Consider the following 16,870-nt stretch of genomic DNA (forward strand, 5'->3'; position numbering starts at 1 on the left):
CCTCTTTAGCCTAAAGGCTGATGGTATAAAAATATAATGGAAATTTTACCTTGACGATTTTGACCTTGAAGATGAGGTCGAATTGATTTTATGTGTTTACAGTTATCATTTTTAAGGACGAGAGCTACAACCTTGCCTCCACGAATAATCCCAAATTCCAAGCGGTTTAGAAGATATTTGCCTGACAAAACGACCCCTTTTCAAAGCCTCAGGCGTTTAGGGGCCCATAACCGAGAAAGTTAAAGTGATAGTGAAAGGGACACGTGTCTTCTTATTTTTGTGTCATATATGAAGCTGCGGGGTCAAAATCTGGTTATATGTATATACAGAAGAATTAGTGAGTATTCATAAGCTATTTATTTTATTTATTTTTTATTAATTAATTTATTCATTTATTATTTTCGATATAATGTATCGCGATGCGAGTGAGGGAGAAAAGCAAATGCGAAGACAACTCGCTGAGTATACTGTCTTCGCAAAAAACGCATCCCTGACCTAAAGGCTAGCACACATATTTTTCCAGTGTACATACATGAGTAAAATTGTTATTTATATATTTAAAACAAGTAAAAAAGTATCAGTCGGCTTTGCCGACAGAGATATACCCTCAGCCTGTGTGGATTGAAATACATTTTTCCCAAAAAAAAAACTTATGTTTTTAGGAGGGTTTTAAAAATTTTGAGACTATGAACCGACAAAAGTATGGATAGGATTAAAGCTCAAAAATTTGAGGAAATATCGATAGATAGAGCTTTTTTATCACACTAGCCTACAAAAAACACAATATCGCTGTAAACAGGGCCACTAGGAAAACTTTCGGTCAAAAAGTCCAAAGGATCCTCGAACAGACCCTAACCATACAAAAATGTTGAACGTTTGTGTGGTTGATAACACAAGGATTGGACAGATAGGGCCCAAATTTGATCATAAACTAAGTTTCGACAATATATAGAGATCCAAAGTTTGGACCAAATCGGTTGCTACGTCTATGAGAAATCGCGCGTACCATTTCCGGGAATATTTTCGATATTTTGTGAGGGAGGTACCGGAAGAACTGGACCTATGAGCACCACCTTCGAATATCAACTAATATTCGAAGGAATATTGCAATATCCAAAGTGTTGGCGAACGCAGTATTCGGTTCGAGCTCTCCAGTCACAACATATGGTGACATAGGGGTTTAAAATGTTTAAACCTTTCGGGCTGTTTTCTAAAGAAGTATGGACTTGCCCCTGAAAAACTTTTACTGTCTTAATTGAGGCAGCGAATGCAAGTTGCTTCAACAAAAATCAAAGTGATTCAAGAGCTGGTCTTAAAGTGAATTTATCCAAAATTTTGTGTGGGAGGTACCCCAAGCTGTGGACAATTTGTCAGAACATTTTTGAACTTTTGTGGGGAGGTACCTGAAGGAGTGGCCTATCTTTGAACTTTAACTAAGTTTGCACAATATATTACGAAGGCCATATTTTGGACCAATCGGCAGACCACTTTTAGAGTTATCTTGCGCTGCAACCACTACACACAGTTTTTTTGTACCTTTCAGCCTATTTTCTCAGAAAGTATGGACTTGCCCCTGGTGAAAAATGTACCGTCGTATGGAGTGTAGTAAATACAAGCTGCTACAACAAAAATCAAAGCGATTCGAGAACAACTCCTAAACTGAACTTATCCCAAAATTTGTGTGGGGGTTCCCGAAGGGGTGGACCGATTGAGTCCACATTGGAACCTCATCTAAGTCTAGTACAAATTTCGCCATGTGCAAAGTATGGACCAAATCTATTACTACCTTCAAGAGTTATAGTGCGCACAAATTTTCCGAACAGTTCCGAATTTTTGTGGGGGAGGTACCGGAAGGAGTGGACCGATATAACCCATCTTCGAACCTAAACTAAGTTTGGACAAAATATTACGAAGGCCAAATTTTGGACCAAATCGGTTCATCCATTCGAGAGTTATCGTGCGCACCAGCCAGCCAGACAGACGGACAGACAGACAGACGGACGGACATTGCTAAATCGACTCCAAATTGTCTGAAACACATTTCGTCCAAACATACTTGGGGTCTAAAACCATTATTTCGATGAGGCACATTTTGCCGGTATGAAAGTGTATATACCCTCGTTAGCATAAATGCTGAGGTTATAACAAGTGCATTCATTTATTGGATAGAGAATATTTAAGAATAATTTATATGAAACAAAAATACGTGGTCCTTATTAAAAATAAATGCTGTCAGCTCATGTTTTTTCATCAATTCAATGTTTAAAATATGTCAAACATTAACTTTACTAAATTTTATGTGTCCGGACATAAGAGGCCTCCGCCAGGAAATTAAAGTGCAAATAAGTCACACTTTACCTAAAAAATCCTTCAAAAAAAGTAAAAATGTAGTGCCTTTAGGTGTTCGAATATAAATTTTGCCTCGACTCTGAACGCCATCTAGCCCTAAATGATGGAACTAGTTAAAATATATTTATGTTTCATGTAATTTATTCTTAAATATTCTCGTTCCAATGAATTAATGCACTCGTTTTTGCCATACCTGCTATAAATAACGACTTTACTCTTTTTTGATGGGTGTTCGAATATGAGTTTTGCATACTGTACATATAACTCAAATTTATTGACGATAGTGAACTACTGAGTAGTCAAACCAGTTTTATTAACAAGTTCCCATTTCTCACATTTTTTGAAATGCCTCTTTGCATTGCTATGTCTGGTTTACTCTCATATTACTGATAAAACATCAACCACTGCCACTTCTTGATACTCTTGAAAATGCGGACAACAAAATCAATAGCATGTACAGTAGCTCCAAACAATTTTCGCCGTTATTTATACATATATGGTAAAAACATAATTTTTTTTTGCAATTCAATTTTAAAAAATTGTGAAAACATCTAAGTTCTTTGCTATTGAGGTTAATGATACTTATGTATCAACAGTGTTGTGTCTCTACTGAAAATAAAGAAAATTTGAGTTGAGTAAATATGGTAAAACTCTTTGCATACTTTTGAAATTTCAAACAATTGAAAATAATCGATAATACGAACAAAGCTCCAGCTTCTATTGTTTAATAAAAGAATTATTTGCATTACATTTTTTAAAAATATGCAAAAATGCGAAGGTGTATAAAAAGTTTGGCCTGGTCAATACTAAAAACTGAGCTATTCAAAAAAGCCGACACTGTCACTTTTTCTAATATTATGGAACATTATTTTAAAACACTGTCGTCCAGTATCAGCTGCTTAGCTATTTGACGACCGAATTCTCCAAAACAAAATGAAAGAATAAAAAACAAATCATTAATAATGAGAGTGAAGTATGCGCGTGTTTGTATCTGAGCTAAGAGAGAAAGAACATGGGGAGGCGAGAAGAATACTCCAAAACGTAGTAGTAGGAAGCTTTTTTACCCAACGTCAGCTGCTTGCCTTAGTTGCCTTAGCTTTGCTCCCCACGGACAAACAGATACCAAGCAAGAAACGCGAGTAAAAGTGGCATAGTTAAAATTGCAAAAAACAGTTTTCAATCTACTGCCAAAGTCACCGGTCGAAAGTCGGGAGGAAACGCGTTGTTTGTTCTTCGTTTCACGTTAGCTAAGTGGAATTTTGAAAAGGTAAAACACCAACAAAGAAATTAAATGCAAAACGAAATGTTTTTATTTTTGGCCCAAAGAGGGGTGTGTATACCTTTGCTCGCTGGTTTTGCTTAGACGAATGGGCGGAACGGGGGATAATAATGATTCAACAACAGCTGGCTTTACTCCACTCTATAAGGTGGCGTTAAGGAAGGCTCTAAATCTACGCAATCACAACGTAATACGAAAGTGATTTGTTCCCGTTCTCGATTATCCAGTGAAAAGAAAATCCGGTACGGCCCTGAAATCTGATCTAATGATTTCAGGATTTCTCGATTATGAGTTTTTTTGTTCATTATGTAACAACAAGTGAGTTATTTGTTATTTATTATGTACTTGTCGTCGCCGCAATTGTTCCATGTCAAAAAAGTAATGCGATAAGAGAAGTCAAATGATGGGTATCAGCAATTCCGGGGCCCCCACAGAATATTTGTCTGTCGCATCCAATATCAATACAAAGTACACGCGTTATTTGCTTCTTTCCAAGTTCTAATCTTTTGTTATAGCAAAAAGTGAAAAAAAAATTAATCGTCTCAACATACATACACACTCGCGGCACAACAAGAAATTATGTCGTAGCAGTGGTTGTTTGCGTTCGTTCTCAGCATATTTACTGCTTAGAAAAAAGCATCGAATTGCTTGTTTGCTACAGGTCTATGATGTTCATGGATGGTGTGTGCTTTGAACTTCGGTGACATTGCTCTTGAAATGTGAACTATTTTCTGTTAATCAATATGAGTTCTTGTTGTTGTTTTCGTTAAAATTTTTTAGTGAAAAAATCGTTATCTGTGATATGGAAATTATGTTGTTGTTGTTGTTGCTGTAGCATTTTATGAAGGCAGATAAAAAACAGTAAACACATAAATGAAATAAAAAACAACAAAACATTAAACATAATGCACAATGTATCATATAAGAATTATAGCAAACATTGTATAATGTTGACCATATTGTGGGAAATATGTACTCCTAGAAATTATTGTCGGCTGTTACCTAAACCAAGCGACCATAAATAAGGTAAATCGTTGGTAAGATTGATAATTCTGGGAACGTTGTTTGCAAATTTTCATTTCTGAAATGCTTTTTTACATAAAGAGTGGACGACGTACTAATGGCGACAATCTGATAAGAAGTATGTAACAATTGCAAATGCTTGGAAAGAACAAAGACCCCCCAATACTGGATAAAATCGCAAATATGAAACAATTGATGGGAATTACTATGAAGAGGGAAGATTTAAAAATAGCAAAACCAATGTTTAATTTATTCCGTCATTTAGGTATAGATGTCGCCTATGTGGATGGCAAAGTTCGTATTCGTACTCCTAGAAGCACCACTTGTTTGTGGTATTTAAGAATTTTTTACGCAAAGTACCACTAATTTTTGTTCATATCGTCTAGTGGAAAATTTAAAAATAACGATATTTTTATTTAAAATTGTGCATGAATAAAAGGTCGGACGAACATTCGAAATACTTAAAAAAATGTATAGATATGATTAACTTTGGCAATTTATTCCCGAATTTTTGACGAAAATAGCTAATAGTAGTCCTTCTGGAACAACATTCGAGGTCTCTCATACGGGCTAGGGTAATATACATTTTTTGTTTTAACGCCGTAAAAATCACATGTTCCGTTTTATATTTGCCAAAAAATGTAATGAAGTTTTAGAATACGGTTTCGTAAATCATTTTATGTCGAAAACTGTGAAAAATTATGAGCAACAATTAAGCTATACAAGTCTTCATACTGTCTGCGTACGACTGAAATTCTACGCTTACTATGAACGTGAGATATGGCTTACAAAATTGCAAAATAACAGTTTTTACTTCTAGGGAATATTATTTCTTTACCGAATGGTTCAAAATTAGTACATAAATTTTAATGAAATGTAGTAAATTGCCCAGGTATACACGTGGGGTAACCTATTGAAGAAATGCATTATTTTCGAGGAAATTTTCGTTCTTAATTATCTGTTATTCCTCGTTATTTCCAATATGTCTTGACATAACAAGATTTCCAAAACTGTTTTCTAAAATTACAATACATTTTAGACCAAATATACAACGAAACTTTCGATTTTTACGAAGTAGGAACCGAAAATATCTTCATATTACCCTTGCCCGGATTTAGTTTAGTTCCATTTCCAAACGCTAGCATCATTTATTTGCATATGAGACCTCGAATATTGTTGCAGAAGGACTGCTAGTAGCTATTTTCGTCCAAAATTCGGGAATTAATTTCCATAGTTAATCTATCAAATTTTTCTTAAGTATTTCGAATGTTTCTCCGAATTGTATTTATGTAATAAAAATATCGTGCAGGTCTTGGAACTATCAGTTTCCCAATTGGTAATTCCGGACATTTTTAAGGTGGCTCGCATAATTATAAAGTCTGTAACCAGTGAAGAATTGTACTACCCGATCTCCCTTCTTTGATCTGTAGCAAATGTTTTATAATCCCTACTGCTTCCATTCCTGAAACATCTTGCTCTACATCACGGCTTTGCAAGATATACCACGAAGATGGCGAATCGTAAAGACAGCTACGACCACACGAACGTACCATTGTGCCAGCACTTGATCTGTCCAACGCGTGCGACACGGCCGACTATTCCATGCTGTTTTCCGACATCATGTATTCCACCATTCCTAATGATGTCAAACGTTGGATAAGCAACTGCCAAATCTTCGTTGAATTCTGAAGCCAAAACTCCAAGTTCCGCAAGATCAAAATTGGAATACCCCCAAGTGGAGTACTGTCCATTATTTTATTTAATATCTACCTTGTTAACCACCCACCTACACCAGATATTTCGGTGGTGTCGTATGCAGATGACTGCACCATTATTTTATCCGGTGTCAACATCGACAACGTAAAGCCGAAACCCCATCCAAGGTTTCAGTGAAGTTGGGCGCCATTTCTGTTAAAAGAATAAAGAAAAATTTGATCTGCATTGCCTTTGCTCTTTTATTCTTATAAGTAGGCAAAGAAAACAATTTTATAGTACGTTTATATATGACCGGATTTAACAAACCCACTGGGTTTCTAATGTCAATTCCTATGCGTATACGTCAAATAAATCCTCATTAAGAAGGTTAACCCTGCAAAACGCTATAATATAAACATGGCATTAGCCGTAGGCTCGGCTCTGATGTCAGTTTTTTCGAGATTTTCTGACGTTTAGTTAGAAAATTTAACGACTTCTCAACAAAACTTTCCGATTCGGAAAGATTTCAGCAACGTGTGCAGAGATTCGGTAAGAACTCTAAAATAGATGTTAACTGGGTTGTCACTTTTTTCAACATATTTGGCATATTTGAATATAGTCCAAAAATATTTTGCTAATCTAAAAACAAATCAAAAGTTGTACCCTTTTGGTATTTGTTGTAATCTGGGTTTTAGGGATCATAGTTTATCGCGAAACACATTGATTTTTTTTTAAATCATAGTCAGACAATTGCCAAACAACATCCACACCATAACAGCAAAATATTAAGTGTGAATTAGCCTAGAGTGATCAACAAACAAAAAATATGTACATACAAATACATATATGTATGTATATTGTTTATATGTATATTTTTCTGTACTTATTATGTGTATTGTTAACACTTGGTAGAATTGGGTCGATATGATAAACTATAAAATAAACGTTCCTTTAACCTCGAATCATCAGCAAAAAGAAATGAAAAAATTGCAACCTAAAGTATTTTATAATTCCACCTCATATCCAAAATACATACAAACACGTCTATGTTAATTATGACTCGACTATCCGAGATAACCTTTTCCAATAGAGCTTAAGTGGAATAAAAAACATTGAAATTGCCCATCAATTAATTAATTAATTACCTTAATATCTTAAGCAGCGTTCTCGCGATGCGAAAAAGTATTTAAAACGTTTCTAGTTATACCCTCAGCATTTATGCTAACGAGGGTATATACACTTTCATACGGACAAAATATGTCTCATCGAAATAATGTTTTAGACCCCAGGTATGTTTGAACGAAATCCGTTTCATACAATTTGGAGCTAATTAAGCCATGCCCGTCAGTCTGGCTTGCTGGAGCGCACGATAATTCTCGAACGGATCAACCGATTCGGACCATAATTTGGTCGTAATATTTTGTCCAAACTTAGTTCGAAGTTGGGTTATATCGGTCCACACCTTCCGGTACCTCCCCCACAAAAGTTCGAAAATGTTCGGAAAATTTGTGCGCACGATTACTCTTGAAGGGAGTAATCGATTTGGTGTATACTATGCACATCGTGAAATTTCTATCAGACTTAGATGAGGTTCCAATATGGACTCAATCGGTCCACTCCTTCGGATACCTCCCATCCAAAATTTCGGATAAGTTCACTTTAAGACCTGCTCTCGAATCAATTTGATTTTTGTTGAAGCGACTTGCATTCGCTGCCTCAATTACGAAGTTCAGTTTAGGATCAATTGGAAAAGTTCAGTTTAGGATCGCTTTGATTTTTGTTGCAACAACTTGTATTGTTTTTTTTTTTTTTTTTTTTAATTTTACTTTAATAACACCTACAGTTTTTTGTTAAATAATGATCTGTGGTGACAGTTCTTTGTAGATTAGGACTAGTTTCCTTCCGCATTTATTTATTTATTTATTTATATTAATATCATAGTGAATATAATATTAATATAGGAGAAAAGAAAAGCATTGGCTGCAGAGGCCATCCGCATTATAGATGCGATTATGGGGAAATAGACTTCCTTATTTTATTTATTACTGCTTTAAATTATTGTATCTTAATTAACCCTCATCCTCTGTTTTTTAATATATGTAACAGTCAACAGAATTTTAAAAACAGTTCCCCTATTGATATGATTCCCAGTTAGAAAGTCATTTTGTTGCCATGTTATATTCAATTATTTAAGAAATTGTTTTTCAATTAATGACACTAATCTAATTTAGAAACATTTGAAACAAACACACGCTCAATGACATACATAGGGTACATACATTTATTTGTACATACTTTGATTACCACTCTTAATTGTGGTACTCATTAAGATAGGGAGTCTAATATTATTAGAATTAGATTGATGTGTTATAAATATTCGAACTTGTCGGAATCAAAATATAAACACTAACAACTGATAAACAACAGTCGCTAAAACAATATACATACATACATACATATATGATTATAGTTAAGTAATGAAATATTTGCCGACGACAATTTAGTTTGTTGTTGTGGTCTTAGTTTTCATTATCCATCCAAGTCAATGAACTACATCTTGAAGATAAATGTGAGTGACCAGTAAAAGAAGGAAGAAGAAAACAGCATGCCCTGTGACAATTAATGATGCTTTTGCTGATAGTTCAACCGAACATACATATGTACATATTAAGCTGGTTAGATATTTTTCTACTTGCCGCTAAAACTTTAAGTTTGAATTTTAGATTTTTGCCGACAGAGATATACCCTCAGCCTATCTGAATTTAAACCAGTGATGGCCAAAAACACACTAGTGTGAGTGGAAACGTAAACAACCCAGCAAACCAATCCTACCGACATCGTAACGAAATCGGAACAAAATTCGGACGATACGTTCGATATCTGATCCGAAATCGTAACGATATCTTAACGAAAGTTGTATGAAGTGGTTGACATAATTTCGGAACGAAATGTCTTAGCGGCATCGGATCGACTTCGGTCCGATTTCGTTACGAAATCTGAAGAAAATCGTTGAGAAATTCGGATAGGATATTTCTTTCCGACATTCATTCCGAAATCGGTACAAAATCTGAACTATTTCCTATCCGGAAAATCGTTTAGAAATCGGAACGAAATCTGAACGACTTTGCTTCCGAAATTGTTCAGACGTGTCGGACATCAGACATTTGGTTTGCAGGGAACGCATTAACCAAACGAATGTGTTTACAGTGTACGTGTGTGTCGTATGCCCGCGGGCATAGGAAAGTTGTTGTTGGTCTCCATCACTGATTTAAACTATCATCTACGGGCAGATCGAATGTATTTAGGGTCTTTTCAGAATTTTGTGGAAATTCAAAAGTGTTGCGGGGGAGGCATTTAAAGGAATGGACCGGCATAGTCCATTACGAAAGTTGATCTTATTTTTGATAGATATCGCGCACACTAGCAATTTCAGTGCGTCATCGCATAATTTTGGACCAGAAAATCGATATCGGTCATTTTGGAAGTTAAACTAAATCAGACAACATATTAGGATATCCAAAGTTTTGAACAAATTGGTTGCCCCGTTCAAGAGACATCGTGCTTTCCATTTTGCATTTTTAGTGAAATTTTTTAAATATTGAGGGGGAAGTACCTGATGTTGTTGCCCATCTTCGAACTGAGACTAAATTTGGACAAAATATGACGAAAGCCAAATTTTGGACCAAATCGGTTGATCACTTCGAGAGTTATAGTGCTCTCCAGCGACTACATATGGTGCTATGGGGTTTTTACACCTTTCGGGCAGTTTTCTCTAGAAGAATGGACTTGCCTCTGATAAAACGTTCAACGTCGTAATTGAGGCAGAGAATGCATGTTGCTTCAACGGAAATAAAAGTGATTCGAGAGCCGGTCTTAAAGTGAACTTATCCGAAATTTTGTGTGGGAGGTACGAAAAGGAGTGGACAAATATAATCCGCATTCAAAACTGATATACATCTGGTAGATATATTAGGGTGTGTAATGTATGGACCACATCGGTCACTCCCTTCAAGACTTATCGTGCGCACATTTTTTCCGAACATTTTTGAACTTTTATACCTGAAGGAGTATACCGATATGGCTTATCTTCGAATTTAAGCTAAGTTTGGACAAAATATTACGAAAGTCAAATTTTGGACCAAATTGGCAGATCCGTTCGAGAGTTAACTTGCGCTCCAACCACTACACACGGAGTTATATGTTTCTTTTTTAACATGAATGGTTTTTATTATGAAGCAGCAGCAGCGGCGCGTCCTTCAGTGAATGCATCTATTGGGAAATGTAATTTTGGAAAATAAATGAAGAAAGAACTGTCATGTGAGTTATTTAAAGTGCGGTCCTCAATAATTTTTCATAGAACATCTTCTGACCAGTATGGTACGAACATCGAATGCTGTAAATAAACCACAATTACTTTAAATGCAAGTTATTTCATAGGTATTCGGTATAATCCTTCACTTTTTTAATTGTATAAGTTCCAAAATTAGTGACCTGCTCTTATTCAAATTACACTGTTTTTTTCTTCTTTGTGGGTGGGATAGCTATGGCATAAGGAAAGAAATCTTGGCTATACCGATGATATTTTTGAAAATTCTTTATTAATTCTTATCTATTTTATATGTTGATAATATACATATGATGAGTAGTTATGATATAAAGGAGACACTTTATTTTCAATAAAATTATTTCTTTAATTTCTTATATATAGTTTGTAAAAATTAACCGTATGAAATAAATAAATAATAGCCTGTTCGAACAAAATGTTGCAAAGCTTCAAGATTCTTGTACGTAGAGGAGCTGAGGTATTATACCTAAACACTGAAGGATTGTTCCTTACAATAACATTCTCCAAGAATGTTCGTTCCTTCTCTGCAGTCCGTAACTCTTCACTTTTGCTAAATAGGTTTAAGCCGCCGTTCCGTTAAATAATATAATTACTACCTACCAGGACGGCGGAAATGCTATTCCTAGCCCGTCATGCTATTTACTGATTGACTTTCTTTTGGAATATAGTGTGTGTTCGTTTACCCAAAATTTGTACAAATTGTTAGTGGATGTTGTTCGTTTACTCTACAGTATAATGCAAAAGACCTTAAAGCGGGGTACACACGATCAGTTTTGACTGTCGATTTTTCGGAATTATCGATAACTGTCCAACCGTCCAGCAACCACAAAATATTTTGTGGTTGCCTGATGACTGACAAAAGTGAACGGCCACACTGACAAGCAACCGATTATTTGAGCAAAACTGACAGTCAAAACTAATCGTGTGTACCCCACTTAAGTGCAGTACACATTGTCAGTTTTGAATGTCGATATTTCGCAATTATCGATAACTGTCAAACTGACCAGCAACCACGAAACATTTTGTGGTTGCATGATGAATGACAAAAATGAACGGCCACACTAGCAAGCACCAACAAAGCTGTCATTCAAAACTGACAATGTGTACCCAGCTTTAGCCGATTAGAAGAAGTTACTGAACTTGTACAAATTGTTGAGTAAACGAACACACCTGTAGTCGATAACTTTTGAATCATATTTAATATCGTATTTCGTCCAAACAGTTATTTGTTCGTTTTGACAGTCTTATCAAATATTCGCCTAAAAGTATACTAATCGAATCATCTTACTTGTACAGCATCACATAATAGCAACATTAAATTTGAAATATTTATTATTATTTTATTCCTTTAACTCCCACTAGAGCATAGGGCGCATTGCGATTCGGTAGCAAAAAGAAATCAGAAAAGTGGCCCCACCAGCCTTCCTCTCGTAACACGGGGACATTTGGAAGAAGTTTTCACGTAGAAGCAGTTATTCCACGCAGCATTCTGACCATTCAGGCTACAGAGTTCCAGGTGTTGCATAACATTTCTTCCATACAGCGGTTTTGGGGTGAAACGAATTTCAATACGTCCAGTCTTATCTTGCACTAGATCATTGATGATGATTCGATAGTTAGTCAGATGTCCAACAAAGGTATCCCTTACATATGAGTTAGAGTTTTAGCATTCAACACGCATGCAGTTGCGCAGACAGGCACGATATCCAACATATGCCCTCAAATGTGTCACACCTGTGATCAGAATGTGTCACTTCGAATATTTTCTACTTTTGGCATTTATCCTTTTGGTTCCAGAATGAGCCAAAATCAAAATTTTTAAAGAAATTATGTATTTCCAAGATTTAGTTAATATGTACAAATGTATATGCATATTAAAAATGAAAATATAAAAAATATCCACATATTATATATGTATATTATACACTTTTACTTAATTTTACTTTACCATCTTCTTTAACTCGTTTCAGTTTGATTTGTTATTTGGCCATAGAAACAAACTAAGAAACTACTAAAAATGTCCGACATTGCCAGAATCGATATCGATCAGCCTAAATATGATCAAAGCACTTATATGAATCGTGCCAAACATTTCTTCCTCCTGACAAATCCCCTCAATTTGTTGGCCTCAAATGCTGAATTGGAACGCGCCAAACGTATTGTGACCGATTATCGTGCTGGAAAACCTGTACCTGAAGTCAAGAATGTTGAAGATTTGTGGAGAGCCAAATATTTGTACGATTCAGCTTTTCATCCCGAAACTGGAGAGAAATCATTGATTATTGGTCGCATGTCAGCCCAAGTACCGATGAACACATTGATTACTGGATGTAAGTAAAGTGCTTTTTTGAAAAAGAAAAAAAAATTATGTAACAATTCGAAATGTGTGCCGTAAATTGAATTGACAATTTTCAAGTTTATCTCAGCGGGTTCAATGTACGAATGAAATTTCACACACACATACAAAAGTGTGGAAGCAATTGATATTTTTAACGCACGCTTGACATTCGTTTTTCTTCTAAACAAGATTGAATAATTCAATTAAAATAAAAATGTTTGTATTTGAGTTGCGTAGTGCACTGTGGTTTAGCTTGTATGGGAAAGAACGACAAAAATATTGGGGACCACAGTGCACCGTTCGCTTCGCTTCGCCCATGTCCATTCTATGTTTACTATAACATTTGTTTTTTTACTGCTTCCTCACAGGCATGCTTTCATTCTACAAAACCACACCAGCTGTAGTCTTCTGGCAATGGGTCAATCAAACATTTAACGCTGTCGTTAACTACACAAATCGTTCCGGCTCAACACCAATCTCAAAAGAGTGAGTATTCAAAATCGGCCCTTAAATGTTGTTGTCTAAATTAATTTATTATTTCAATTTTTGTGTGTGAAATAGGCAATTGGTGACGTCCTACATTTTGGCTACTGGTGGTGCTCTGACAACTGCTTTGTCCTTGAACAGATTAGTTAAGGTGAGCTTAGAAGCAGCGAAAACAATCGTTTCTTGAAACATTTGATCATTTATATTGGGATATTCTTGTTTTGATTGCAGAACTTAAATCCATTGATTGGACGCCTTGTACCTTTGGCTGCTGTTGCAGCTGCTAATTGCATCAATGTACCTATGATGCGTTTACAGTAAGTAAAGATATCCGATTTTATTTCAAATCGAAAATATTAATATGTTTATAACATTGTTTTTGTAGAGAATTGAAGAATGGTGTTACTCTTCTGGATGAACAAAACAATGAAATGGGTATTTCTAAGAAGGCAGCCGCTGTTGGAATTACCGCTGTTGTTGCGAGTAGAATTGCTATGGCAACGCCTGGCATGGGTAAGTTAGTTGAATTGATCAAAACTTATATCGCGCCTGTTCAACAACTCAAAATTTTTAAATTTTCACTTTTTGTTAAAAAATTATAGACAATGGTCAACTCCACCCACTGTAAAAACCTCGCATTATTTTGTCTAATCTTTCGTCAAAAAATACCGTTATATCACTCTTCATGTATCAACAGTTTTTGTCTCTACTGAAAAATAGAAAATTTTGATTTTTGTTGAGCAGGTCCGATATATTACTATTATTTTTTTCTAAATATATACAGTATTTTGAAGTGCTCAAAATTTAAGATCTCAAGATGCTGTATGTTTTAGAATAAGAAAATGCATAATGCGATTTTCACCTGAACACATTTGAGGTGGTAATTGGCTGCTCCACAAGGATTTATATACGTGAATACACCTCGTGAATAGCAGACTTAAGAAAAATTTCGTGTAATTTGTAACTTATTTTGTTCTTTTTGTTTTCAGTACTCACACCTTTACTGATTAACAAATTGGAAAAGGGTGGTTTCCTCAAACGTTTCCCCAAGGCTAGTGCACCCATTCAAACACTGTTCTGTGGCTTTGTATTGATCTTCGCCACTCCATTAGGTTGTGCTTTCTTTAGCCAAAGGGCTGCCATCAATGTAAGTTTCCCCTTTTCATCTTTAATGTAATTTTGAAATCTAATTTCCACTTACAACTCTGCAATTCTAGGTTGACAGTTTGGAACCTGAGGTTAAGGAAGAAATTAAAAAGAAGAATCCCACTATGACTGAAGTATGGTTTAATAAGGGTTTGTAAACCACCTGTCACATCATAAAAAAATGTGAGAGCGGTCACAGCATCTGTGTGGCTTCTACTCTAAAAAATGGGAAAAAGAGCTTAGAAAATTTGAACAAAAATAGGAACACTTTTAATTATTTTGTTACAAATAAATGTGTTTGACAATAATTTGCAGTAACAACTACAGCAAAGAATCGTTAATGAGTATAAAAAACAATCAATAATTATTACGATTAAGTTCATTACTCCTAGTTTAGTTGCCAATGTTTGTCCATAAGCAAAAAGAAAAGCAAAAACCCACATTTGAGTGTTTTCCATATAGTTGTGTATTTCTAATAATGTTAATAATGTTTATCATATTCCAATTTATATTGCATTTATTTCAATCAGTGTTCAATTCTATGTAGTTTTATTACGAATATTTATGTATGTATATTTATATGAATATTTGTTTTGTTATTTCAATTAAAACATGCATCTATTTAGCTTTTAAAATATATAATGAAATACCTCAATAACTTATTTACAACTACTCACTTTACGTATGTATGAATATATGTGTGTATGTACATCAACATATTACAGCTGTGATCAGAATAATAGATTTTACTTTGATTGCAGAAAGTATTGCTCTGTTCCAGAACCTGCAAGAAGCTACTATTTTTTACTACGATAACATTTTTTCGTTTATTTTATCGGGAAAAATAGTAAAAATTAGTAGATTCTTGCAGTTCTGGAACAGACCTAATTTTTGCCATCTGTCTCATTTGAAATTAATGAAACAGAAAGAAATAAATGACATTTTGATTCTTTAATAGAATATGTTATCATTATTCATTGTATTTTCTCTCTTTTTTAAATATTATGTTATGTTTAAATATTATGTTATGAATAAACAAAATGGACTTGTTTGCTGTGTTCTTCTTTAAAAATGCTGTTTTTTTTTTTAATCTTCATCGATTTCTACAAATCAAAACACATTCATTCGTCATTGTTCACAGCGAATTATATCAAATGCAATCAGTTAATTTTTTCATCATTTTGAAAAACGGGATAAAATTAAACAAAAAAAGGCAACCAATTTCGAACGAATTGCACATTCCCACTAGTAATCCAATAATTTCTAGAATTCTGGTCAGTAGCTGCAAAACTATTGGAAGTCGAACCAAGTAACCTTATGCAAAAATCGTCCATATATCTTGCTCAGAAATTCTTCAAAACATTCTGAAAGTCTAAAATGTAAATGCCTGTTCCAGAACCTGCAAGAATCTAAAAATTGTTACTACGATAACAATTTTTCCTTTATGTTATCGACAAAAATAGTAAAAATTAGTAGATACTTGCAGTTCTGGAACAGAACATATATTTCATGTTTTCTTATGTCCCAGTCCACACAAGCGTGAATTTCATTAAAAAATTTCATGAAATTAGGTGTTCTTAAATCGAACTCCCCACTACAGCAATTTTATGATTTTACTCTACTATGGAAGTCGATCTAGAGACGCATAATTTCATGCAATTTTTTCAATGAAATCACTCTAGTGTGGACCGGGACTATGCCAAGATTATACTTATGCTCCAAGATCCACTGGATTTCACGAAATCCTGAAATACACCCCGGTGTTTACACTAGCTCTGTTCCTTTACGTGCAAGAATCTTCAAGTTTTACAACTTTTTACTCGAAAAGCGTTCCTTTACTACAGACACCATACAATTCATATGGAAGCAGATTACAACTTTTGCTACTTTTGCCGGTTTTACCACTTTCAAAAGTAAAGGAACAGACCAACTTATTTTTTGTTGATTTCAAACATATCACAACAATCAAGGTAGATGCATATGCGCAGCTGATCGAACATGAATTTTCAAAACAAGTTGTTGTAAATTGAATTAGTCATCAAAAATATACGACAATATAGAACTTTACAACTTTATTTCGAAAATTATCGTAGAATTATCTATATATCGTATTAATTGTGTCTAGTACTAACAAATGAAAAAAAAATATTTTATCGTTGAGACACCAAATAATAAATTTTGATAGATAAAAGCTGTGTTCGGAACCTGC

The 16,870-nt window shown here is 34.7% G+C and overlaps 1 protein-coding gene across 4 annotated transcripts; it reads left to right on the top strand.

Annotated features, from left to right (window-relative positions):
* The first annotated feature begins 3,336 nt into the window (after positions 1 to 3,336).
* Sfxn1-3 (Sideroflexin-1-3) lies at positions 3,337 to 15,733 on the top strand. Of its 4 annotated transcripts, none has more exons than XR_012409360.1 (9): positions 3,337 to 3,616; positions 12,662 to 13,021; positions 13,398 to 13,515; positions 13,591 to 13,666; positions 13,747 to 13,832; positions 13,901 to 14,028; positions 14,505 to 14,662; positions 14,733 to 15,430; positions 15,544 to 15,733. XR_012409360.1 is itself a non-coding variant. In XM_073963402.1 (8 exons), the coding sequence occupies exons 2-8, from the start codon at positions 12,709 to 12,711 to the stop codon at positions 14,817 to 14,819; spliced, it is 966 nt and encodes a 321-aa protein (XP_073819503.1). In that variant the 5' UTR covers positions 3,337 to 3,616; positions 12,662 to 12,708; the 3' UTR covers positions 14,820 to 15,733. The 4 variants fall into 4 exon arrangements, 2 of the variants coding, with proteins under 2 accessions (XP_073819503.1, XP_073819504.1); XR_012409361.1 differs by lacking the exon at positions 3,337 to 3,616 and adding an exon at positions 3,767 to 3,946; XM_073963402.1 differs by having other exon boundaries at positions 14,733 to 15,733.
* The last annotated feature ends 1,137 nt before the right edge of the window (positions 15,734 to 16,870 follow it).

The sequence above is a fragment of the Musca autumnalis genome, unplaced genomic scaffold (genome assembly GCF_047663935.1).
Source record: "Musca autumnalis isolate F117 unplaced genomic scaffold, ASM4766393v1 scaffold_1, whole genome shotgun sequence".
Lineage (NCBI taxonomy): Eukaryota > Metazoa > Arthropoda > Insecta > Diptera > Muscidae > Musca > Musca autumnalis.

Excerpts from the sequence above, each read along its gene's own strand:
- Sfxn1-3 (XM_073963402.1), top strand. The coding sequence starts at position 12,709 with ATGTCCGACATTGCCAGAATCGATATCGATCAGCCTAAATATGATCAA. Across the intron at positions 13,022-13,397 it reads GAACACATTGATTACTGGAT|GCATGCTTTCATTCTACAAA; the intron begins GTAAGTAAAGTG and ends GCTTCCTCACAG. Across the intron at positions 13,516-13,590 it reads TCAACACCAATCTCAAAAGA|GCAATTGGTGACGTCCTACA; the intron begins GTGAGTATTCAA and ends TGTGTGAAATAG.